Below are 27,576 nucleotides of genomic sequence, written 5' to 3'. Positions count from 1 at the left end.
TGAGTGAGCAAGCAAAAATGAGTGATTTCTCTTTCAACTTTCTATCTCTAGTTTGGATTGGTTTCTTTCTAGTCTGGGTAAACTCATCCCTTTAACTTTTGTTCTGCATACTAACTGTGTCTGTGCCTGTGAATCTCCTTCCTCTAAGGGTGTATCTTGTTTTGTCTCGTTCTGTTGTGTATACACATGGAGAAACAACCTTTAAAAAAAATGCCATAATGATCTTGGCTGTTATAGTTGCACTAAAATAAGAAAGGAAGGTAGAAAATAGGTGGACAGTTCCTTCCATGTTGTATAGATTGTAGTGTAGAAGCATAGGTTGAACTGTTTGTTCTATTCACTGTCCCCTAGAAAGCTGCAGGGCTCACACCCTCACTTTTCTGGTTTCTAATCAGACATTACTTTCTCAGTTCAGCCTTTGTTGACCTTGAAAATTGGAAATCCCTTTCCATATCCACCTGCATACTCTGGCAATCCTTATGCCCTATCCTTGCTTTATTTTCTTCTTCATAGCCCTTATTACCATCTGACATACTATATACTTTATCTCCCCTGAAAAAGAGAGCAGAAATTTTTAAAATAAAACTTTAATTGACTGTAATATTCACATATAGGGAAGAGCAGAAACCATAAATTTACAGTTCAATTAACTTTTTTGACATGATACATATCTATGTTACCATCTCCCAAATTAAGAGATAGAGCATTATCCAGCACTCCAGAAACCTTTCTCAAGTCCTTTTATATCACTAACCCTGAGCTAGATCCCCTCCTCAAATGTTACTACTCTCTGGCCTTCTCTCACCATGTTTTGAATCTTATATAGATTGACTTGCAGAGTACATCTTCTTTTCCGTCTGGTTTCCACCCCCCCACCCCAGCTTTTTATTTCTGAGTTTCATCTATGATGTTGTTGCACTAGTTTGTTCATTCTTATTGCTGTGCAATACTTCCAATGGATTGTATGACCATAATTCATTTATCCATTCTACTATTGATACATATTTGGTAGCTTCCATATGGAGCTGTTATAAGTAATTTGTTTTTTGTTTTGACAAAACCTAAAAGGTTCCTAAGCTCTTCCATTTTCCATCCTAATACATGCTTTCCCTAAGACAATAAGCAGGGTTGATTACCTGCTTGAATTTGGGGGGAAGAGGAAATATAATCCAGTCATATTTATATCCTCCACTAACTGAGCTTCTTGATAGCAATAATCTTGATTTAATCATCTTTGAAACTTCAGTACCTTGCATGGGCCATGGGCATGGTAATCTAAGGACTTGCTTCTGAGGGATTACATAAACTTTTATTCTAAGAATGAATACTAGGTTGGGGAGTAGAGTTTGTTTAGAAGGATCAGGTGAAATTGAGCCCTCCCGTGTAGAAATGTTAAGCCCAACAATAGGAGGATTCTTAAATACACTGAAGATAGAAATTTGGCTAAGAAATTAGTGATACCCTTTGATTATATTTTAAAGGTATTTTTAGATAGGAAGAGTAGAGATATTAAATAAATTTTTTGCCTTAGTTAATGCTGATATCCTAACTTCCTAATTTTCTTTTTTTATTGTGGGTATATATTTATATATATCTCACTGTATATCAAATTTACCATTTTAATCTTTGTACAGTTCTGTGGCATTAAGTGCATTCACATTGTTGTGCAGTGATTGACAGCATCCATCTCCAGGACTTTTTGATCTTCCTCAACTGAAATTTTACCCATTAAACACTAAAGCTTTCCATTTCTCTTACTCCTGACCCCTAGCAACCACCAGTCTACTTTTTTTTTTTGTGAATTTCGCTACTCTAGGAATCTAATGTAAAAAGGATCATACAACATTTGTCCTTTTGTGACTGGTTTATTTTGCTTGGCAGAATGTCTTCAAGGTTCTAAACTAGATAGGAAGATGTTTTGGTCTTGATTAGTAAATATACTTAACTTTTTGGGATTCAAAGACATCTTTCTAAAAGTATCATAGATATTTAAGGACATAATTTGCCAGTGATTTTTATATATAATAAGTAATAGAATCATTGACCAAGGAAGCAAATGTAATTTTTGGGGGAATATAGTCTGATTAAAAAAAAAAATTATTTAAAAGATTTTATTTATTTGAGATAGAGAGAGAACAAGTGAAGGGAGGGGCAGAGGGAGAAGCAGACTCCCTGTGGAGCAAGGAACCTGAATGGTACTCAGTTCCAGGCGCTTGGGGTCATGACCTGAGCTGAAGGCAGATGCTTAACTGACTGAGCCACCCAGGCATGCTAGCCTGATTTTTATAATAGAATATATTAAATAGACCTGAGAAGGTCTATTTACCACCAAACAAGAAAATAAGAAGAAACCAATGGACATAGTGTTTTTAGATTAAGAGAAAAATTTTAGTGGTATTTTTATCCCAAAGACCACTAAGCTATTAAAATGCATTTAATGAATTCATTAAAACCTTAGAGGGACTACTTCGATATAGAAAAGACCTGTCTTAAGAACCACTATTGAAAAGGGAAATAAATATGTAGTTCTTAAGCATGATGTTCTAACAGTGGTTTCACTGTAAGGAAATTGATACTGGGAATATATATAATATCTTCTTTCCCTCTTTCAAATAAGTGATTGGAAGTAGCATAATGTACGAATCATCTTCTGTTTCCTCTTTCAAATTCACTTTTACTCTTCTATACCCTTATCTTCTGCCATGGGTGATGACTGATAAGAACTTTCTCAGTCAGATGTCCTGTCTTCTGTCTTCTGGTTGGATTTGGCCAGTGGGAAGAAGGCTGGTTGGAGATTGGAAGATCTAGAAAAAGTGAATCATCTGGCTATTTCCTTCCACCCAAACTACAGTATATTCATATATTTTTTACTCTGTATATGGTTTTCACTTTCCTGGTGTGGTAACTCTCTCTTGCTCTTTTCATCTTGGGGATTGTAATGGTCCTAGGGTACTGCACAATCATTTGTGATTACCTTATACTCTTTCCATACCACTGTAAATAATCCCTTTCTTAAACTTTCCTCAAAGTATTCTAAAATGGAGGGGCTGTCTGCTTCCTGCTAAGACCCTGACTAATGTACATAGCAAGTCTAGTGAGTATTTGGAAAAGAGGAAAGAACCACCAAGAGAGGAAAGAACCCAGGAGGTCTGGATATTAGTCTTTGCTCTGTTCTTTCTTGGGGAGGACTATATTCTCTTTGTGTCTTTTCTCTTTGACAAATTAGGAATAGTAATATTAACTCACCCCATTTTGAGGTGGTTTTGTGGTTTTATATTCATATACATACAAAAAATACATATTTATTTACTTAACTGAAACCATTTTGAAAAACAAGTTGCCACATGTAAAAGGTATTATGACCATTACATATGTGACCAGTATGGAATGTCAAGTGAGGGGAATAAATCCTTCCTGGTGAGGTGATATGAGTGGGTAGGAAGGTGACATAAGCCTTAAATGACAAGGGCTGGCACTTGATTAGGAGCCCATGGAAAGTAGTCCCAAGTAAGGGGGAAGGTGTTTTACAGATTGGGGTGGATCACATGGCAGACGGTAATTTCCTAATCTTTCTTTGTTTGACTGTGCTTGCTTCTTCCTCATTCCTGGTATTCAGATCCTGACGTATAACAGTACATCCAAGGGTTGCAAATTCAGATGTCTCTAATGGGGTCAGGTAGGTAAATTAAAGGAAGCAGTGAATTATATATTTTAGTCTGTTCTTGCTATATGGGAATGTCGGTCATCAGTGGACTGTATCTTCTAACTTTTCAAGGGAAGTTGGCAATGCTATTTTTATGGAAAGTCTCCCATTTTATAAATATCAGCAACTAGTTTAAAAAGTTTTAAATACTTTTGGACTCAATAAAACACATCTGTGGGCTAGATATGATGATCTTGAGGCAGGCAGGTTTTGGTCTTTGATATGTGGCCATCTTGGATTTCCTAACAACATTCTCAGATTAGTTTGGCGTTCTTACCCCTTCCGACTTCCATGGCAGGCTGATGTGTCTTCCTGATTGTTCTTAATTCTTTATCTTTGGCACTTCGCATGTCCAATTGTGCAGTAATGCATCTTGGAAAAAACTGGGAAATTGAGCTTAAAAACTGCCAATTCCTATAGAAGTTGATCTGGTGTTAGATGATATAAACTTGTTAGTGCGACTTACCAAATCAGGCTTGTTTATGTAGATAAGTCTCTTCTTAACTAGGCAAGATCTTTATTATTTTTTTTCTCTGGGTCATTTGTTGTGGTTTTCTGAGTAGATACATTATTCTTTATCAATTTACAGAGATCAGAATATCATCTGGTGTGGTTCAGTTATTTTAGTGTTTTCTCATGGTGCAAATGAGTAACTAACCCTCTTTTATCAAGCTGGGTGGATAAACTTCCTAGATGACAGCTAGATGTTATTTACACTTTCCAGTACACAACTGAATGGGTGTTTAGAGGTAATTTTTTTCTCCCAGTGTATGTCCCCTAGAACATTATTTCTGGGAGATATAAAGATGTTCTATAAGGAAAGTGTTCTGTGGTGAGTAAGTTGGAGAAATACTACATACCATGTGGCCCTTTAGAAGAGTCACAATGCATATTTGCTTGGAAAAGTATAAGAAGTCCGATAGGAAGGAAACAGTTACCTTTCTTTAATTCAAATATTCATTCATTTATCTACCAAGTATTTATTGAGAGTCTGCTAGGTGGCAGGCACTGTGTTATTCTCCCAGGATATGTTGTCCTCATGGAACTTACATTATGGTGAAAAATACTATGCTGAAGGACTAAACTAACATAACATATAAATTCCTCACAGTTTGTGAGAAGTGCCAGGAAACAGCTAAACAGGTGACTGTAATAGAAAATAACCTGGGAATATATTCAGTTTGGTTAGGTAGGGCCTCTCTAAGAAGGTGACGTTTAAAATGAGGTGTAAAGGATGAGAAGGAACTGATTGTATGAACTACCAGGGGAAAAGTATTCCTGGCAGAAGGAACAGCAAGGGTGAATGTAGCATTAACAAAATATTTTGCCCTTACTTTGTATTAATGAGCATTTGGCATGGTAATCTCTTACCCATTTTACAGATGGAAACTTGGTTTACCGTGCAATCTGTCCAAGGTCTCAGAGCCTGTCAATTCAATTCATGGTAGAACAGGGATGGAACTCAGGCATACTTGCTCTGTACTGCCTTCCAAGTTACATGAAATTAAAATCTTCTCCCTCCCACAAAAAGGTTTTATTTATTTGAGATAGGGAGGACTTAGCGGGGGTGGGGGAAAGGGGTAAGGGGAGAGGAGAAGCAGACTCCTTGCGGAGTGGGGAGCCTGATGCAGGGCTCAATCTCAGGACCCTGAGATCATGACCTGAGCTGGCACATGCTTTAAGCAACTAAGCCACCCAGGTGCCCTCCATTTCTTTATAAAGATTTTATTTATTTATTTGACAGAGTACACAAGTAGCAGAGAGGCAGGCAGAGAGAGAGAGAGAGAGAGAGAGAAGCAGGCTCTGCACTGAGCAGAGAGCCCGATGCGGGGCTCGATCCCAGGGTCCTGGGATCATGACCTGGGCTGAAGGCAGAGGCTTTAACCCGCTGAGCCACCCAGATGCCCCTCCATTTCTTTAAATAGTAGGCCTATTAATAAACTTCAGTACTCTAGAGGTTTTGGAAGACTCTGGTTTGCAAGGAATATGACGGAATCACTGCCCTGGTCATGAAAGGTCAAATAGTAGAAAGGAGGAAAATGCTTTTTTGCAATTTTATCAAATGCGTTTTCAATAATTTATATACTAAACATAGAAACTTGGGGGTCCAACCCTCTGGGCCCCTTCTTGGGCAGAATTCCAAGATGTGGTAAGTGTGCAAGTGACAAACTCTGTGAGGAAGAGTACCTAGTGACAGATAAAAGAGAAAATGCACCAGCTCTGAGTTTTGAAGGCGTTTATAGCATATAGGGGCAAATCTATACCTCTGTAGCGCCAAGGGTTACATAGAACCTTGTGAAGGGCTCACAGCCACTGGACAGTTCTTTTGTTAATAAAACAAAGTTTGGCCGTTACTATGGAGTATCTGGAGAAGAAAGAAAGACTAGGCATTTTCCAAATATTATTTCACTAATCAATATTATCTCGTAGAACAGTTTGTTTATAAGGTAGGAGAGCTGATCCATTCTGTAGATACTAATCAACTTGGTGTAATATTGAAGCTTCTGTTTCTAATGTCCATGTCTGGAATTTCGTTCCAAAGCCAAATGTTAAAAAGAGTTTGGAGACGCATAAGTGCTTTCTGTTATTGCCACCAAAGAATTCCATCTTTGCTATGCACTGCCTTCAAAATGTCAGTGTTGTGCTTTGTCATATACTTAGAATATTTAGAGCAGTGCTATTCAGTAGAACTTTCCCTGATAATGGAAATGTTCTGTAATATAGTGTCTCTTGAGCATATGTGATGGGTGCAACTGAGGAACTGAATTTTTAATTTAAATATAAATAGTCACATGTAGCTAGTGGCTACCATATTGGACAGCACAAGCTTAGGAGTAACTTTAATATTTTTATAAGATTATTTATTTATTTATTTATTTGACAGAGAGAGAGAGAGAGAGAGGGAGAGAGATCACAAGTAGGCAGAGAGGCAGGCAGGGGAGAGAGGAAGCAGGCTCCCTGCTGAGCAGAGAGCCCTATGCGGGCCTTGATCCCAGGACCCTGGGAACATGACCTGAGCCAAAGGCAGAGGCTTAAATCCACTGAACCACCCAGGCATCCGACTTTAATATTTTTATGAGGGAGAAACAAGTGGACCAAAAAGCAAAGTGACCTTTGAGACATTCTCAAGCAGCATGTTCTTTTAGGGGTTAGTCCTATATCTTATATCATCTTCATTATATCTCCAGTTACTTCAGTAGCCTGTCCAAATAGTTATTGAGGGGGGCGCCTGGGTGGCTCAGTGGGTTAAAGCCTCTGCCTTCGGCTCGGGTCATGGTCTCAGGGTCCTGGGATCAAGCCCCACATCGGGCTCTCCACTCAGTGGGGAGCCTGCTTCCATTCCTCACTCTCTGCCTGCCTCTCTGCCTACTTGTGATCTCTTGTCTGTCAAATAAATAAATAAAAATCTTTAAAAAAAATAGTTATTGAGAAAATCTTTAGAGCTTTGTGTGACTTACTTAAGATCGTGGAGACATATGTTGTTAAGGTTGTGAGGGTGCTGCTGTCCCACTAGGGGCCATGTGGGAATGTGTGTGTGGGCTTTGTGTTGTCACAGTAACTGGTCAGTGCTTTTGGCCTTTAATATGTTTGGAGGCCAGAAATGTTAACTACATTATTATCCTGCTTAAAATACATGTAGCACCTTCACTGAGAAATACTGTTGGATCTTTTTGATGGTAAGAGTTATATTAAATTTAGGAATCCTAGCAACCAAAGGTTTATCTCTTTTGAAAAACAGACATCTGGAACACATTTTCCAAAGCCATAAGGTTTTTTTTCTGTTTTGTGGCCTATGGTGTTATGAATCTAGGATTCCTTTTCAGCTCCAACTGATTTGAAGGACATCTGAATATTGATTTTGAAAAATATATATTTTTTAAAGATTTTATTTATTTATTTGAGAGAGAGCATGAGAGGCGAGAAGGTCAGAGAGAGAAGCAGACTCCCCATGGAGTTGGGAGCCTGATGCGGGACTCGATCCCGGGACTCCGGGACCGTGACCTGAGCCGAAGGCAGTTGCTTAACCAACTGAGCCACCCAGGCGCCCCTGATTTTGAAAAATATTGATGAAGGTAGTTGATGTTTGTTTTGAGCATCTAGATAGATGCAGTGAAACTGGCATCTATCTAGTGTGTATAAAAACCCACAGGGATGACTGGAAAGCAGTTCTGCAAATGAATGGTAGGAAACAGGAGATCTAGTTTTGGTCAGCTGAACCTCACCCAGACAGTATTCACCTCTCTCTGCTTTAAAAGACAAATTAGTCAAACTACTTGTATTATGTAGAGGAATGAGTATGTTTATAGAATATATTTCCAAATTTAAAGGCCACTTTCTTCCTGATAGAAAAAGGTAGAAAAGAAACTACCAATGCTAAGTGCAGGTGAATGGTTTTACTGTTCTTTTCTGTTATGGTCCCTGGAGCACAGATCTGTTTTTCTGGAAAGGAACTTTCACTTGGTAAATGAGCTGGAACCAGAAGATTTTATGTCTGTGTGAGTTACAGAAAAGACTAGTGGTTAGTAAAGGTGATAAAATTGCAGATACCAAGTAATGATGCTTTCAGAAGCAATCCATGTTGAGTTGTTGACAGAGCCCACAAGGCTTTAAGATTGTTCCTGAGCCAAGCTTGGGAGAAGGTACTCCTTGTGTAATTGTCATACTAACTGGAGACCATTTCTGAGACAGTCTAGTGTTATTATGCTTTTTTTGGTAATTATGGGTGATTGATAGTTGCATTAATGTGAATATAGGGGGTGTATTAAAAAAGAAAAAGTTGACCAATTTTCTTTATTTTTCCCCTCACTGCTATAGTAATGGTCCTTATCTTGTTCTAGTAAAAATATAATTTGTTGTCTCTATTTTGCCTAAAGATAAATATAATATAAATATATGGAAACCTTATAATATAAATATATGGAAACCAATTATATAGTAATTGGTTATGTTTATAAGCTTTGTTAGTTACTTTTAGTTGGTAACATGCTATATTTTTAGTGCAATCTATTTCATATGGGTCAGGTATAATATACAGTCTCTGCTAGCTCCCTAAAGGTTTCAGTGTCTATGTGTGTGTGTGTGTGTACTTGTACATGTGTGTTACAAGCAGAGTCCCTACTGTGAACCACTGAATGAAAAAATTGTACAAATCAAAAATAATATAAAATATAGTCTTTTTTCTATAATGCCAAATGCATTGTTTCTACTGAATTAGTTTTTTAGGATGTGATTTTTTTCTGCTATTTTAGTGTACTGCAAAGCTTTTTAAAAAATTATTATTTTTTTGTTTCTTAGGAAAGAGTTCTAAATGTGTTGTCTGGAGGTCATAATTGCTACTTATTTGATTTATGTCATGTGGAGGGTGTCTTTGCAGGGTGACTGCAGTCTGTTTAGAGATCTTCCACTTTCATTTGTCTTCAAATCTGGGGTCAAGAGTCTCTTACAATGGTATGGCCATTATTTATTATCTACTTTTTAAGGTGAGAAGGCTAACTTTTATGATACCTCATTTGTAAATTCCATTTGGGTCCTTCCTTTGTTCCTTCCTTCCTTCATTCTGTTTCTTTACATTTATATGGATGAATGTTAAGTAGTGTGGATACTATATTATTGGCAGAATAACTTGATCCAGATGTAAGATGATTGCCTTTTGGATATATAGCAGTACAATTATTTAATTGAGGAAAAAACTCGATGACCTGAAAATGATTTCCTGGACAGTGATAGAGTTCTAGGGAGTTAGCTAAAGAGTTCTTTGATCTTATTTTTGTATTAAACATTTGGCTCAGAATTTTGCCATTTTATCATGTTGCCCGTGATCTCTGGAGAGAGACAATGAAATATTCAGCTTGTTGAATCTCTTAATTCAGAAATATGTTGTGTATATTGAAAAGAATTGAACAGTCTATAGGCTTTTTTTTTTTTTTAACTCTGGAAAGATAGGCATTCCTTGTCATATCATAATTTAGAGTCCTTGATTGACTCTTTTTTATGCCTTTTAACATAGAGTCCCTCAAGATTTCATGGCAAAGATGGAGAAAATGATTGTGGTAATGTAATACATGAAGGCTTCTATCATAGTGTTCTAGTGTCTTTAACACATACTAAAGAATGCAATAAATTAATATTTATAGCTCTTGTCTTTTTCTTTGAAAACTTTCTTTTGTTGAAAATGTAAAACAAGTATTCCTAGAATAGTATTATATAATTTCCACTATTATATTTTTTGTCAATTCACACAAGAGTATTTACACTTTAGTACTGAAATGAACTACAAAAAGAATGGCTAAGTCCTTAGGCTTAGGCATTGACTCCACGCTTAAAAGCTTTTTACCTCCCACTTACTTTTCCCCTAATTCTTTGAGTAGATCTAGGGGACTTGTGCAACCAAGTTCTTGTTCTGTGCTCAGAGAGAAAAATGTGGAAGCTAACATTGAACTATCCCCCAAATGATCTAAGGAGTCTATTCACTGTTAAGAAATCTGTCTCTAAATAGGCATTTTCTAGTTGATGATTATCTGAAAGTAGACTTTTGATTATGGAAATAAAACTTTTTTCTTTTTTATAATTATTATTTTTTTTACATTTAGTGTACTTTGTGTCAAATGTTAAGGAATGTCTATGAGCCTTTATAATTATCTTGTGATGTTTTAGAGATAAGTGTGTTAGAGTAACTTAAAAATAGTATCCAACTTAAAAAATACATAAATTACAGTGAATAATTAAAAAGATGACTTATCTTTCATGGGCTATTTTAGGGAAAAGAAAACATTTACGGTACTTTAATCTTTATTTCTATAAAGACTTGATCCGAGTATAATTTGGGATATTTTATGTAAGTGGTGTATGGGAACCTAACATGTTTTATCTTTTGATTTCCTGAGATACCTTTGTAACATGGTGTTGTTTAAGTGTTTTGCTACTGTATAATGCCTGGAAGTTCACTGGCCTCTGTATTTTGTTCCTTGTCGTATCATCTATCCTCAGTGTATGCTTTTTTTCCCCCCTTAGACACACATTCCTACAATCTTTTACAATCTCAGTGAAATACTAAGATATAAGTTCTTTGAATCTAATTTCACTGAAGTAGAATTTATTTGTTAATACTTTATAATGTTGACAAAGTAACTTAAGAAACTTTCTCCATTTTATTTGACCATTATTTACTTAAGGTTTATTATAAGGACAAATTTTCAATGTTAGTAATTCACATTATGTAAATATAAAATCTGGTATTATTTTAACATTTGTACAGAGCCGGAAAATCTAAGAGCTATCGATCCTAAGTCTAGCTAGCCCTAGTTTCAACTCACTTCACCTTTAGTGATCTCCTGTGATAATGAGTCATAAGTGGTCCCTGCTTTTCCTCTGTTTTTACATTAAAATATTTCTAGTTTTCATGTTTAGATATGTGTATCAGATTTTTATGAAATGCTAAAGGACATTACTGATAAGACCCCATGAGATTTAGTTCCTTCTTTGTGTATCACACTTCCTTCCCAAGTGGTGGTGGACTGTGGAAACAATGACTAAAATGCATCACTGTTTTAAGATACAATATGCTGAATTCCCAGGCATTAATTTAAAAATAAATTATGCTCATGAAAAGTATGTAGGGCATGTTTCTGCTAAAAAAAAAAAAAAATCTTGGAAAAAAGTCTGAATCAGATTGAGAAGATGGAGTACCATATAAAGAATGACTCAAAGGACAGATATTTATTATACTTTTATCTTTAATTTGGCGTTTTACATATTCAAAAGCTGATGCATTTTGTTTGTTCAACTTAAATATGTAGACTAAAAGTAGAAATGTTTCAGAGATATTTTGTTATTTAAGCAAAAAAGTCAATAACTATAATTTAATTAATAATAATATCAATTCCTGATTCACCATTTAAAAGGTGTTCTCTGACATGAAATATGGGTAATAGTTTGCTGAGAGGTTCACATATTTCATGTCTGAGAAAACAGGGTACAGTGTTACCTAAAGCAGGCTGAAAAAATGGATCTTGCTTTAATTCCAGCAATTTTACCATCTCATACCTTTTTCATAGTTGGTTTATCAGTGTGCTTTTTTAAAAGGGCATTGTCCATATAGTATTGGAAATAATAAAGCTTTCAAAAGAGAAAATTTGTTACAGTCTGTCATTCTCTTACCTCTTTTTCAGTTTCAGGAACACATGCTTTCCTTTCTTAGTTATTCTTGTGTTTCAGGGGTGTAGCCCCCAGTTGGTAGCAGTGTAATATAATCATCTATTCTGAATGGTTTGCACATTTTCTGAGTTTCAGGGTGTTGCTCTTTGCTGAAGTGTGTCCATTTATTCACTCAACAAACATTGCCAGGCACTAGGATTAATGAAATTTTTATTCTTTACTTTTTATAATGATTTTTAAATTCAGAATTAAAATTTCAATGAAATTTGCATAAATGCCTTTAAATGTTTCTCTACAAATTTAGAAACAGAAATCCAATTCATTCCTACCAGTCCTTTACCATTCTTTTGGCCAGTCATTCTGACCCTGATGATATGTATAGTTCCTGTTTGTAGTATCTTGTCTTCATGTACTTTATGACTAATTCTTACCTGGAAGATTTCACAGCTTTCGGCTTTTAGACTTCACATATAAAATAAAGTGCCTTTTTCTGTGTGTGTGGAGTGAATATTTTTCAGAGAGAACTCATTCTCCTTTTGTAGCAGTGACAAAACAAAGTAGAAAGTGAACACCATCAGTAATTCTACTGCCAGATATATCCATTCTATGTTTTTTAAAAGTATTTTAAATTCTTTATTTGAAAAGTTTATTGAAAAAAATTCAAATTATGGTAAAATATACATAACATACAATTTACCACTTAACCAGTTTTTATTTAATGAATCTCTATTTTTATTTTTATTTTTCTTAGGTGGGGAGGGGCAGAGGCAGAGGGAGGAAGGAGAATCTTAAGCAGGCTCCACGCCCAGGCCAGAGCCAGACACAGGACTCGATCTCAGGGTCCTGAGATCATGACCTGAGCTGAAATGAACAGCTGGATGCTTAACTGACTGAGACACCTAGGCTCCCTGTGCTCAACTAGTTTTTAAATGTACAGTTCAGAAGTTATGCTGAAGTTATGCTTTAGAACCCTTTCATCTTGCTGAAGCTATGTACTGCTCCCTGCAGCCTCTTGCAACTACCCTTCTCCTACTCTAGGTACCCCATAAAAGGAGAATCACATGGTTTTTGTTGTTCTGTGACTCACTTATTGTTCTTAGTGTCATGTCCTCCAGGATCATCTATTGGAGCACGTGTCAAAATTTCCTTCCTTTTTTCCCACTCTGTCCTTTCCCAAAAAACTCCAAAATGCTCTATTATTCCTACTGCTTTGTACATTATTTTTTCAAACCTCACAGTGTTGCAGATGTCTTTCCAAAGACATCAGTGTTGATACACAATTATGTATAGGTGTGAGGGGAAAGTGAGGCTTGGAGGTGTATAACTTTCAGTTTATAAGCAGTAGTGTCAGAGACTAATCCAGGTCTGCTTGATTCTGGAGTCAGACTCCAGTGGTTCCTGAAGACCAAGGATGTGATTATTGTGGGGAAATGAAGCAATTTTGAAGACAAATTTCTATGGCGCTAAAGGACCTGATTGTATGCTTTTGTTGCAGGAAGCTCCACAATTTGGATTTTTGGTTTATGGTTGCAGAAGGCACAAATGTCTGTCTCTAGAAACATCTTACAAGAATTATACTGTATTGTATTTTCTCTTGATTCATTCTTATCTGTGTTAAGATTGGATTATTGCTGAGACAGCTGCAATTGTCCTGATCAGAATGGTATTTCCAGTGGCCTTTCGAAAACCCAGAGGTAAAAGAGCAGAGAGGAAATTATCTGCCTCTTATCTGAAGGATAATGAAAAGTAAAAAAAATGTTGAAACTCCCAATGGGCTAGGTCAGATATGATTAGTGTAGCCCATTACAAGCATTTTAGGGCTGGAAAAGGCCACAGAAATAATCTAAAACTAATTCTTAATGTCATAAATGAGGTACTGTTGTGGAAAGGCCAAACAAAGCAGTTAAACTGTCCAGTTAGGATTGACATCTAAGTCAATCTTTTGTTTCTTAAGAATTCTTAAGAATTGTTTCTTAAGAATTCTTTTTCAGTTATTGTTGGCAAACAGTGCCAATATTCTCATACCAAACTAGCTAGTTATTACTTGTATTTTATACTATGAGCCTTCTTCAATTAGAGTTTCTTTGCTTATAGTATAATTGAGGAGATTTGGAAATCTTTACAATGGTTTCCATTATTATAGAATTTTTGAGGCTAGACTATATGTGGGTTGGAAATGTTTTTGTTGCCCTTGAAATAGTTGATTTCTCACAAGTCAATTTAGCATTTACCACTAATTCTAATGTATAGGGAATGATCAGGGTAGTGTGAGTTATCAATATTCATGGTGTCATTAGAAGTGAAGGAGGCTGAGGTAAAAAATTTTTCTTGAATTCCCATCCCTGATGGAATCCATTACCTCTGTGAGTCTTATTAATGGCAGAGACCTAATTGAAGATCAGAACTCTTTCAGAGAAAGGTCAGATCAACTGTAGTAAAGATTATAGAACAAGGGTGGGGAAACTGTAACTGAGGGCTGCCTGTCTGTATGGATTGCAAGATAACAGTATTTCTTCTTCTTTTTTTTTTTTTTTAAAGATTTTATTTATTTATTTGACAGACAGAAATCACAAGTGGTCAGAGAGGCAGGCAGAGAGAAAGGAAGAAGCAGACTCCCTGCTGAGCAGAGAGCCCGATGTGGGGTTCATTCCCAGTACCCTGGGATCATGACCTGAGCCGAAGGCAGAGGCTTAACCCACTGAGCCACCCAGGCACCCCAACATAACAGTATTTCTACAAAAAATATTTTTAAATGATTGAAAAGAATTCAAAAGAAGAAAAATACTTCATGATATATGAAAATTTATGAAATCCAATTTCACTGTATAAATAAAGTTTTATTGGAGCACAGCTGTCCTCCGTTTTATGTATTGTTTATGGTTACTTTTGGAATAAAGTGACAGTGTTGAGGAGTTGTGACAGAGACCAGAAGGTCCCACAAAATCTAAAATATTTACTATTTGGTCCTTAGGAGAAAAAGCATACTGACCCTTGTTATAAAACATCAAGAATGATTTATGTTTTGGAGTACCATGGATAATTCATGACTTTCTTTGCTTTCCAAAAACTTGAGCTGAATGCTACCATATTTCTTGAAGAATTTCTCTACTGTTTTTTTTTTTTTTTGCCTTCATATTAACCCACAATAGTCTATTCATGACTGTCATAACTTTCTTTGCCTATTTTCTACCAGTTTCTTGCCAGCTAGTTGAACAGACCCAAATCACACAGGAAGGTCTGTGGTTTGCCTAAAGAAACTTTCTACAGAGGGATATGTCTGGGTTGGGTACTTCTCTGTTCTAGAAACATGGATTTTGATTGTGGATCTTTCCACTAGAGCTATGATTCAAATGTTTATACAATGACCTTCATTTTCATAGTGTAAAATGAACAAACATATTTATTGTTAGCTCTATATTGTGGGAGGAAAAATCTTAATCTTTCATGTTTTTCTCCGGCATTTTAAAAACCTCAGTTATGTTTCTTATGACAATTTTACATCAATATTAATTGATGTATGTTCTTTTTTATTGGTTAGTCTTAAACATTTAAACCGATGTCTCTTTTTACAGTCTTCATTCGCTAGAGTAAAATCATTCATGATTAGGTGAATATACCTCTTATAAAAGTTACTTCCTCCCCTCTTCCTAGCTATGGTTACTTGATGTCAGCTTTCTTGGGGCTCACATAAGAAAGGTGGCCCTGCTGTGTTACAGGAGGTCTGAATCTTGCAGCTTCTGAGAGTTTGGTATCATGCCAGCATTGCCACTGTTCTTTTGAAGCATAACCAACAGGCGTCTATCCAGAAAGAGCATTATCTGAAGGTTTGGAGTTTGGTAAAGTGGGTTTTCAATCAGGTTTCATAGGCTTTTAGTCATAATTCTGCTTTTGTGCTTGCTGATGATTCTTACCTTTTGTCTTGGAGATTGTATAGCACTAGTCTATGTCATGGTATTGAGTTGAGCAGTAGAGTTCCCTTCTTATTTCGTAGTGCTGTCTTGTGACTTGGTTGGTCTTTGATGGTCCCTCTGTCTTAACTTACTTAAATTTTTGAGGTATGGGGGTTGCTCACTCACGGGAGGAGTTGGTTTCACCTATTAGAATCTTTTTCATTCAGAGAATCCTTTTTGCACTGGGGCCTTCTCATTTTATGGGGTAGGCCATGAAGTAGCCTTGGGGCTTGAGAAACAAAGCCAGTGAAGAAGGACAGAATATGAAAAGGAAATGCTGAAGCAGATGCAGGCTGGAGTAGGTGGTAAAAAGTCTGGGAGAGCAGCAACATCTTAGGTAAAGTTTGTTCTGATTTAGACTAAGGGGAAGTTGGGATGAAACATAACATTAAGGCATTTTGACTCAACTCTGAGTTGTTGGTGGGTAGGTTGAGAATAGAGACCAGAGGGAAAACCCCATGTTGTCATTTTGGCAACGTGGAAAAACAGGGTGAGCACTTAGAATCTACCTCTGGGGTTTTAAAATGTGCAATAAAGTGAGTTATTGAATGGCTTGGAAATATGACGTAAATATTATGGTAAGGTTATGGTTTTCAGGTTTAAGAGGGAAGAGTGAAGTGGGAGTCATGTTCTTTCTCCTTTTTTGATGGAGGGTGAAGGGCTATGGACTCATATTATCAGGAACTATTCCAGGTGGGAAAGACATGAAAGGGAGAGAGAGGAGAGCCCTAACTGTCATCCACAGAGATCTTGGCACTCCCTGTCTAGGCCATCTCAATCATGTCTTGGAAGGAGGAGTCTTCTTCAGAAGATTTTTTAAAAAAAATACTTTTAAATTTATTCCTTTGAGAGAGATGGAGAGAGCGAGCAATAGTGCTAGCAGGGAGTAGGGGCAGAGGAAAAGGGAGAAGGAGGCTCTCTGCTGAGCAGAATGCCCACCACAGTGATTGATCCCGGGACCCCAGGACCATGACATAAGCTGAACGCTTAGAGGCTTTCCTCCCGGCACTCAGTGCCTGTTGTCTTAAGAGGGGTGACCTTTACCATTAACCAGTAGGCAGGGCCTCCCAACAGTTATTTCTGTGTGTTTTGTGGTTTTTGCATTGTCTACTAATTCTAGGCTGAGTTACTGGGGGCCTGTCTAGAGAGAAACAGTGTACCTGTAAACAGTTGGTGGCTCCCTTGGAGCATCAGCCATTCAGCGTAAATGCACTGGGTTTGGATAATATACTGGCTCCCTGGTTTCCCACGCTCGAGGTGGGACTGTTCCCAGAGTTCCAGCAGGGTGGGAGAGGGGATGGTGAGGATCAGAGGATGAGGACCAGTTACCTGCTGGGAGTTACTTGAGTTTTTTTGTCCAGCTGTAATTGGTTTACAGAATTCTAGATCATTGGTGTTGAATTAGATTTTAAGGATCTTCTAGTTCAGCCTCCTCATTTTACCAGTGAGGGGACTGGACATCTACAGAGGTTCCAGGACTTAGTGAGGAAATGAGTGGCAGTGTTGAGGCTAGGCCTTAGGTCTATTCATTCAGTAACTGTGCTTCTTCCAGCAGGGAGCATAAATGGTTAAATTATAGGAGGAATTGGAAATTGGGGTTCCTGGTTGTTGCTGAGTCAGTAAGTTGCAGTTAGTTCAGTGATCCCTCCCTGGGCCACAGGCTGGAACAGGTGACCTGAGAAGACTCCGATGACTTGTTGCTGCTTGTTGGAGAGGACTATGATGTAATTGTTGCCAGGGATGGTGTGTGTGTGTGGTGGAGGGAATGCATCTAGACATACCAGCGAGTCTCCTTTGCTCAGAGTGAAATAGGGATAGAGAAGTTTCTTGGGGAGGAAGGTAAGGGTAAAGGCCATCTTCCTGAGTGGGCTGTGAAGTTATCAGAGGAACTTGCTCAGACCCAGGCTAGGAAAGTGGTCTATACTGTGACATTTGGAGAACTGAAAAGTAGAGAGGGACGGCCTTGGTGGTTGCTGGGAGTGCCAGGAGTAGTTCTGGCCCTTTTATGGTTATAGCTTTCTGCACTTGAGTGCTTATTTCTGCTTAACTGGGTAGTACAGCTCTCATTTTAAGCTGTCACAGTGACTTTGAGCATTACCTCTTTTTATTCTGGTTCTGCTTAATTTTTCTATATGTTGAAATTGAACATAGATATAAAAGAATTTTTGTAAACTATGAACTAAAATATTTGGGAAATTGCAGGATTTGTTTTATTGGAAAGAATGATCTTAGTTTTTAGAAATGTTTTTTCTTGTTTCGCTTCCATTTGTTGATCACCTGCTCTGTAGAGGCAGAGTTAGGTAGAACTCTGAGTTGGGCTGCTTCAGTGTAGCTCTGGCTCTGCTCTGTTCAGTGTGTGACCCTAGTTAAGTGATTGATTTACCCTCCATGCCTCAGTTTCCTCATTTCTAAAATGAAGACAGTCCCTTACAAGGATGTTGTGTGGGTTAAATAACACATGATGTAAGACAATGCCTGGTACACATTAAATACTTCTTACACATTAGCTCTGTATGTACATAAATAAAGGCATTGACGCAGGCCCTTTGTCAGCTTATGAGCCAACAGAAGCTCTAGGGGATTTAAAAACTGCCTAAGATAATTCAGCTAGTAAGTGGCTAAGGTGTGATTTGAACCTTCTATGTCAAACTCAAAGCCTGGCTTTAATGACTCTGCTGGCTTTTTGAGGTGTGGCAAATCACTTAACTGTAGATCGTAGGTTTTTAAATTTTATTTTATTTTTTTTTATTGGAGTATAGTTGACATATAATGTTATATTCATTTCAGGTGTTCAACATAGATTCACCTTCTCTATATGTTTTGCTATGTGCCCCACAAGTGTAGCTACCATCTGTCACCATACAATGCTATTATAATGTCATTGACTGTATTCCTTATGCTATGCCTTTTATTCCTGTGACTTATTCATTCTATAACTGGATACCTATATCTCCCACCCCCTTCCCCTATTTTGTCCATCTCCTTCCACCTTGCCCCTGCAATCCTCCGTTTATTCTCTGTATTTACAGGTCTGATTCAGCTTTTTGTTTTCCTTATTTATTCATTTGTTTTGTGTTTTATATTCCACATACAAGTGAAATCATATGGTATTTGTCTTGACTTATTTTACTTCTTACCATAATACCCTCTAGATCTATCCATGTTGTCATAAGTGGCACAATCTTATCTTTTTTAAGGCTGCGTAATATTCGTGTGTGTGTGTGTGTGTGTGTGTGTGTGTGTGTGTTTGTATAACATGCATACCACATCTTCCTTATCCATTCTTAGGTTGCTTCCATATCTTGGCTATTGTAAATAAGGCTGCCATGAACAAGGGGTACATATATCTTTTCCAGTTTGTGTTTTTGTTTTCTTTTGGTAAATACCCAGTAGTTATAATTATTGGATCATATGGTATTTCTATTTTTAATTTTTTGAGAAACCTCCATATTATTTTCCACAGTGGCTGTACTAATTTACATTCCCACCAGCAGTGCATGAGGGTTCCTTTTTCTCTACATTCTTAGCACTTGTTATTTTGTATCTATTTGAGTTTAGCTTATGGATTATGGTTTTTATAGCTGTTTGCCCATCTGTCTGTCTGTCTTGTACCTTCTAATTTAGATTTTTTATTATGTTCTCATTTTGTCAATAAAATGTTTTTCCTTAAAACATCTGTAATTTCAACAGGAATTATAAAGTACAATAATAAAACAGTTGCTCTTAAAAAGTGCTACTCAAAGAATTAGATAAGAACTTTAAAAAACCATGCTGAAAGTGCTAAATTGTGAAAGGCACAAAATGTCATTTCATGTGACATTTGTGGAAATCAAGACACTCATTATTAGGCATTTTGAGTTGACCATTTTAAAACAATTATGGCATTACTGTTTTAACCATATGCACATCTTAATTACCGGGAAAAAACCATATCAACTTTTATAGCTTATGGAAAGCTTTCTAATCTCTACTCTAGATTAAGGTAAAGAGAATTAAGGCCTGGGAAGTGACAGTGCTGCTTAGCCGCAGTGGCAGTTGAGGTTGATGAGAATTAACAGCTTTTGACTGTTAGCAGAATGGTGGTGTAATGGGATCTGCTTATGGTAATGAAGCATTGACTTGATGGCTGCGTGAAATGATGCTTTCTCATTTATTTTATACAATTATTGGGGAGATCTGTTCGATGATGATAGTAAGCCCAGAATTTTTAGATTTCTGTAGGATATATACTTTCAATATTGAGTTGAAAATTAGAAGCCATATTTTATAGTATTATCAATTTGTAATTACCTTATGGAGAAAGTAATTCCAAGTAGCAAAATAAAAACAAAACAAAACCACTTTAATCATCCAGTACCTTATCTTTCTTAAGTAGCTGCAATTTGGGGAAAGTATTTAATATATCTCTAAATTGGAAATTGTCCAACCATTTGTTACTCAAAAAAAATCCAGTAAAGTTTTGGAGTTTATTTATATCTTGTCTCTGGGCAAGATAAAGAATTATCTCAAGATGATGTAGGCACTGTTAAAGTTTATTTAAAGTTTCAGCCAGGGAGATGCTCAAGATCAAAACAATTGGCAATGAAGGAAAAGATGCTTTAGGGTATGTGGCAATGTGACATTAAATATTACGTCAGATAAAGTCTGCCTCAGGAATGACCATATGTCTTTTCCATCTGACGTCTGTTTCCGGACTCAGACAAATGAGTCAAAGGTTTTAGATCCACTTTGAAGAATTGTTCTTTCATGACTTTTATTAGGTTTGTTTACAAATTAATCAAATGTGTTTGAAATGGTTCAAATGTGCATACATTCAAATGAATAGACACAATGGCAAAATTATATTCTTAAAAATTTGGACAGTTACTCCTTTCAGGTTGTATGGGTTTGTGCTGTTGAGTACTAGGATGAAGTATAGATATCTGTGCTTTTCACTTAGAGAAAGAAGAGAAATCCGCCCCAACCCTAGTTTTAAGCTAATACAGGAACGAAATGGGAGGAAATAACGGTTCTTTTCTAAGAGAGACTTTTCCAAGATGACTTTAAAAGAACAGGCGAAGGAGAGCAGAGCCACGTCAGTTGTGGCTTGAGTTCGAGATAAGCAGAAGTGTGTGTGTGCTTAACGTCACAATGCAAGAGGCTTTCCCCAGAGCAGTTTGCCTGTCCAGGGAGCTGTTTCATTTTGTGTCTGATACAGCTGTACTTTGGAAAATAGCTGGTTCCCTGCCTATTGCTTCATTATGGATTATACAGGTAAAATTAAATGTAAAATATTGTTCTGCCATCTAAACTTATTTAAAAGAAAATCTTTTGCATTTAAATTTTAAAATTATGTTGATTGTGTTTGTGTTTTTAAAAATATCATGTATTTGTTGTATACATGAATCATGTATCATGAATTTGTTGTATACAAATTTTGATTAGTTTAGGATAAGCACTTAAGGGAATTTGTCAGATATACCCTTGTTTTTTCTATTTAAGTTTGGGTCATACTCAAACAGACTTAAAATGCCATCCGTAATTAATTCTCATGCCTCCCTTCTGGGCCAGAAGGCTTAGAGAACAAATATCTGAGTTCAGGTTATGCCACACAGAGAATAAAATATACTTACCATCTACAGAGAGCTTCTGGTTTCTGTAAAGTATTTTTAGCATTGTGATAGTTGGCTTTGTGCATGTGTGTGGCTAAGTCTTTTAGATAGAATTGCTATAATGTGGTATTTGGAGAATTACAGTTTTTACCCCCAATTTTTTGAATAGCGATATGTCTAGAAATTTTGGATGGAGAACTAACCACTTTCTTTTTTAAATTGCATAATCTTATCCCCAAATCCTAGTTTCTGAATGGTAAATTAGTACAGGTTTGGAAATAAAGTTAAGGTTAGACCAACCATGGGTGCTGGTTGCTTGGTGAGTAAGTGGGGGATTCCATGGGATCTGGTGGGCTGTGAGTGGGGTTAGGAGGTGAGGTGATGATAAGAAGGAAAAGGCACGAGTCTTTGCCAAAATATATGAGCAAATTCAACAGTTAGTTACCTTAATTCAAAGTTGTATTACCTTAAATTTGAACTTTTAGGTAATGGTGACACTGTTTTTTGACAGATTCCTTTTAAACTAAAGAACATAGGCTTTTGGAAGATTTTCAACCAGGGCAGAGACCCACCTTTCATACCCAGTATAATGACAAAATCCCAGTGTGCATTTAGAATAAGCTGGACTTACATTCTCTATAAAGGATCGCTTTTGATGTGTGTGTGTAGATCTTTGACAATATGGTACCAAATTGTAAAATTTTATGAAATTGATAATTAAAAAAACCTTTTTGTTAACATGTAATGTATTATTTGCTTCATGGGTACAGATCTGAAATTGATAATTTAAAATGTCACTTTTAGGAGCTTATTATGTAAAGAACTTTTGTAAATATTGTTTGAAGATAAAACATTTTAAAATAGTTACCTCAAATCTTTTTTTCTATAAATCCATGTTTTCCTATTTTAAGAGTCTCATGCTCTACCGACTGAGCTAGCCGGGCAGTTCATGTTTTCCTATTTTAGAGCTTCTTTAAAACAAATATAAGTGTGTGTATGTGTGTGTGTTTGTGTGTATATATTTTGGATTTTTTTTCATAAGATTAATGTACCAGAATTTTTGTTTCACAGCTCTGAAATAAAATAGACTTACCTTTTAGAAGGTGCACTATATGTGTGCTACTCAGTAGAAGCAGAAAGGGACATATTTTATAGTCTATGCAAAGAACTAAAATTTCCAAAATCTTACAGGGAGCTTTACTATGAATATGTTTTCAGTTGGAAATTTGTACCTATTTTCGAAAAATCAAAATCATTGATTCTTTCATTTTTCTATAGTTTATATATTGCCACTAAATCAATTCTATGTTGTTTTCAGGTAATACTTTATAAACATATAGGTGGTATTCCAAAAGACGCACAACTTTAACATGCTAAGTAGACATCAAGAGGAGTACTAAGGGAACTTTAGTGTGAACAAAAGCTCCAGGGAAATTCCAGATATGACACTTCCAAATTATTGTGTGTATCTTAGAGAGAATATGTGGTTTAAGTTCTTACAATATTAATAGATAAATTAGTTAAGTCTGATGTGGTAGGAAGCTATTTTGGATGTTGTCTTCTATGGTTATTTTTATAAACATTTATATAATTGCACATATAGGTATATTTGCTCTAGTAAACTGCAAAGAGAAGAATGCATATGTTTTCAGTTCATGGGAGAGTGACTTCTTTTGTATTTGAAAAGAGAATTTTATTGTCAGCACAGTTCATGAAGCATAACCACTTTGTTCTTAACGATGTCATCATAGCACTGAAAGGGTTATCATGCAGTAGAAAACAATTCTTGATGATTCAAGAGTAGATTTTTAAATTTTTTTTCTTTATTATTTTTTTTAATTTGACAGAGAGAGAGAGAATGAGAGAGGGAATGGGAGGGGCAGAGGGAGAAGCAGACTCCCTGCTGAGCAAGGAGACCAGTGTGGGACTCGATCCCAGGACCCTTGAGCTGAAAGCAGATGCTTAACTGACTGAGCTACCAGGGCCCCTGTTTATTTTTCTTGGAATGCTCTTTCTCCCACAGGGTTCCATGTCATCCATGTGGTTTCCTTTCAGTTTTTTCAGGTCTCTGTTGAAATGTCATCTTTTTAGGATTCATTACCTGACACTTTTACCTGAGTAACTCTCCCATTCAGACACTTCTCAGCCTTGAGTTCCTTTTATCTTTCTTTATAACGCATGCCACCACCTGACATATTACATATTTGTCTGTCTTACCCACTAGACTATAAGCCCCATAGAGGAGGCCAGGAAATAGTTGTTGAGTGACTTATGAATGGGGTTTCCTCTAAAAATGACTATTGACTTGGGTTTAAGATTTTTACTACTATCTTTACCAACAGAGTTCTGATCTAACAATGAAGATTTTGGCCACTAAATTATTTTGAATATTGATCTTTCCTTTCATTGCTCATTTTATCCCAAAATTAGCAGTACTCACTTTACTAATGGAAAATAAGGTTGCAAGCAGGCATAATTACACAGAATTGGTTATTCAAAATCACTTTGGTTTTGGAATGTATTATGTGATTTTTTTTTTTTTTTGGAGGGGCATGGAAGATATCAGATCAGTTTTGTTTCATTATATTTTCCTTAGGCAACACATGAAAGTTTGTCTTCATTCTCTGAGCTCATGCCAGGTGCCTAGAGTAGAGAATTAGAGCAAAATAAGGTTTTGTAATCTATTTAGTCAAAGATGGGCCTTCCTTGATATAGATTCCAACCTTCTAAAGTATTTAGAAATACCTCAGGCCTCCAGAGGTTGTAGAAATCTTAGTAGGAGTCAGAGGTTGTCATTTGTGTCCAGTTTTGCTGGCAAGTGAGATACCTAATGTTTTTTTAACATATTGACCTTGTTATAGTTCTCTAAAAAGATGACTTCTTGAAAAATATTGCAGCCTTTAGCTTACTCTCAGGGGTCAGCACCAAAAAGTAAGTATAGGCACTCAGAAAAGTGCATCTATATATGCATATATACACCTTCATGTATGAACTCAAGGAAGGAGCTACATCAGTGATTCGGCAAAGCAGTTGTTGCATATAGATTATGGCCTCTGGTGAATTACCTCTTATCCAGGATCATTTTCTCATTCTGCTTTTCCTCTGGGGTCTCTATTGGCCACATCCATCTACCATTTGTGTGCTCTTTGTGTACATCTAGTATGCTATTTATTTATTTTTAAAGATTTTATTTATTCATCAGAGAGAGGGGGTGCAGAGAGCGAGCACAGGCAGGCAGAATGGCAGGCAGAGGCAGAGGGAGAAGCAGGCCCCCCGCTGAGCAAGGAGCCCGGCACAGGACTCGATCCCAGGACGCTGGGATCATGACCTGAGCCGAAGGCAGCCGCTCAACCAACTGAGCCACCCAGGTGTCCCTAGTATGCTATTTAAAATAAACCTTATGTAAGATAATATTCTGGTTTTGACCCTTTTGCAGGGTATTGCCCTTTTGTACTTCCTACAGTTATATCTTAACAGCATTACTGATATTCTCCTCTGGTTGTTACCATGACCAGTAATTTGGGAGGGATACATTTTTCTTGATTCTGAATTTTAATTCCTTAATTCCTGAACGGCATAGTCCTCTGTCATTTTTAGCTTTCTCTGGTGACCCTTTCTCTTTTGATACTATTTTTCTCCATGGAGCACTGGGTTTGGTGCATAAACAATGAATTCTGGGACCCTGAAAAGAAATTTTAAAAAAAGTAAAAATTTTTTAAAAAAGAATATTTTTTCCAAATTTTCAGTTGATTTCTATTTTCCTTGTTTTAATGGAATACTTAAAATTAGTTTTCAAGAATAATTATGGAAGAGTGTTTGAGAGCACATACTTTGGAACCAGATGACCTAGGTTTGAATCCCAGCTTATCATTTAGTATTTCAGTCAGCTTGGCGAATTATTTCACTATCTATCAAATATGGATACTAAATGTATCTACATCTTAGGGTTTTTATAAAGAGTCAATAAGTTAATACATGAAAACTTCCAGAATTCTACCTGACACATCATGGAAATTCAGTAAATACTAGTTATTGTTATTCTTGCATACAACAAAATGTTTGTTCTTTTCTAATGTAGCATTGCACTTTCTTCATAATGATTTAGCATTTATAGTAAGCAAAGGTCAAATTACCTTGAATAAGTTATGCCATATTCATACAATGGAATATTACGCAACCATTAAAAGGATGAGATGGATCTGCATATACTGACCGGAAATGCTATTAATATTTTTGATGGTAATTTGCAGTTCCACATTCATATCAGAATTTAACATTTAAAAACTCTATTATATAAAAACATGTCTTTGTAAATGTAAGAAAGTATTGGGTGTATACCTTAGATGAATAGATGAAGAGGAAGTTTGAGCTCTTGAATTTCTATTTTATATGATTTTAAAAGTATGGGATTGTGGGAATACACACACGCACAGACACACGCACACACACACTCTTTTTGTGTATTTCAGTGTTTGGAAAACATTAAAGTTTATTTTTTTGCTTGTGTTGGATAGATACTCCAGTGAAAGTCTACATACTTCTAACTTTAAAAAAAAATACAGATTTCTAAGAGCAAAGGCAGTGTAGGAGAGTTTTATTTATCAAGTGAGTCAAAAGACAAAATAACAATAGCTTCAATTATTTCTTTGTAGGAGTAGATTGAAAAGAAATATGTGGGTCCTGTGTGCCCAGTGACACACAGGTATACATAGGTATATACCTATGTATACCTGTACCACAGCCTTAAAATGACTGAGTTACTCTGGAAAAGGACAGGAATTCTCATAAGGCAAAATAAAGAAAAATAAGGCCAAAGGAATGGGATAAGAGAAATGTATGTTAATATAGCTGTGGTTTTCACATTGGAATAATAGTTGCAACATAACTAATAATGTAATTGCTAACATTTGAGAGTTCACTGTGTACCAAGCAGTGTTCTAAGCACTTTGTTATTTTTCTGTTGGTATATGGGTATATTTGTGGGTATATTTTTATGCCCAGAATGTGTGTGCAAAAGTGTACCTATTTCCACGTAATTGCGATTGAGTGTACAGCCCTTGATCTGTCAGTTTAGCATAAACGTAGAAAAAAAACCCCAATGAGTTCTGTAGTTATTTTTAAAGGTAGTTTACTTTTCTCATTTCTGATATTCTTAATTCCCTTGAAAAGTTTTACTTGCTGCATAAAACCAAGAACCTGATCTGCATGATATCTTTGTGGTTAGTTGCTGTAAAGCCAATATTTAAATTTCTTTGAGGTCTTTTTTGGTGCCAGGCATTACAGGATGAAGATCTAGTCAGGAGGGTGAATATATATGTGGTTTTGGGTCTTGTGCATTTTGTGACAAAGGAATTCCCCTTTGAGTCGCCTGCTCCCCTGAAGCCCCTGGAGCCTCTGGCTCAAGCCGCCCGTCGGTCTGTGCAGTGTCTCTGACGTCATCGGTGTATGCATAAGCCCTGCTATTGTCTTACTGCTACAGCAGGGCTGGGGATTGCAGTGTCCGCTGTTGCTGCTGATACCTAGTCCTGCCTCCTGCATCCCAGAAGAGCCACGTTGGCTTGCCTTTCCCTATCGGATTTTCAGAAGCAGCTCTTCGGTTTTTGTGCTGGTGGAGACCTTGCCTTTCAGTCACACGGGAGAACACTGGAGCTTGTAAGAGGAGAATCTGGCAGCTGGACACAGCTTGGACTGCATTGTGTGTCTTCATGACCCCTGCTGTGTAGCGGCTCATCTTTTCACTCTCACACGTACACTCTCCTCGATTTTATTTCCTTCCCTTTTTTTCCTTTCTTTCTTCTATTTTCTTTTTTTTTTTTTTTTTAAAGCAGCCTCTGGAGCCAGCCATGTTTGGCACTGAATCTTCATGTAAGTAAATGGATCCTACTTCTTTGCTGTTTAGAAATCTGTTTGCTGTCAAGGTTTCATTGGCTTGGACTTCATATCACTTTGCCTTAGGTCATTAACAGCCTTTGTGTTTTGGCTCTAATTACAAAGGAATTGATCCCAGGGAAGGCACTCCTCCCTATCTGGGTTATTCATCCTTAAGGCCAGGGATGTCAGTGTGGTCAAAACCAGGCCTTCGAGAGGGAGGAGGGAGGAGGAAGACAGGAATCCAGGCAGTCTCCCCATAACGTGTTAATTGATGGGATCAAGTCTGTCACTGATCTATTGTGGGTTC

At 36.8% G+C, this 27,576-nt stretch overlaps 1 protein-coding gene across 9 annotated transcripts in view; it reads left to right on the top strand.

Moving 5' to 3' along the window:
* The window catches only part of ST7 (suppression of tumorigenicity 7), a 239,285-nt gene that overhangs the window by 24,442 nt on the left and 187,267 nt on the right, over positions 1-27,576 (top strand). Inside the window, exon 1 of one of the 9 annotated variants that reach the window (XM_032304294.1) lies at positions 20,708-21,060. The exons of 7 other annotated variants lie outside the window; for them this stretch is intronic. In XM_032304294.1, coding sequence (XP_032160185.1) covers positions 21,048-21,060 — 13 coding nt within the window. In that variant the 5' untranslated portion in view covers positions 20,708-21,047. Of the gene's footprint in view, positions 1-20,707; positions 21,061-26,539; positions 27,264-27,576 lie in introns of those variants that run through there. One more of the 9 variants, XM_032304293.1, reaches the window with a different exon arrangement.

This window comes from Mustela erminea, chromosome 11 (genome assembly GCF_009829155.1).
Source record: "Mustela erminea isolate mMusErm1 chromosome 11, mMusErm1.Pri, whole genome shotgun sequence".
Lineage (NCBI taxonomy): Eukaryota > Metazoa > Chordata > Mammalia > Carnivora > Mustelidae > Mustela > Mustela erminea.
The sequence above is the reverse complement of the archived record's forward strand: the minus strand, read 5'-3'. Positions and strand labels throughout refer to the sequence as shown.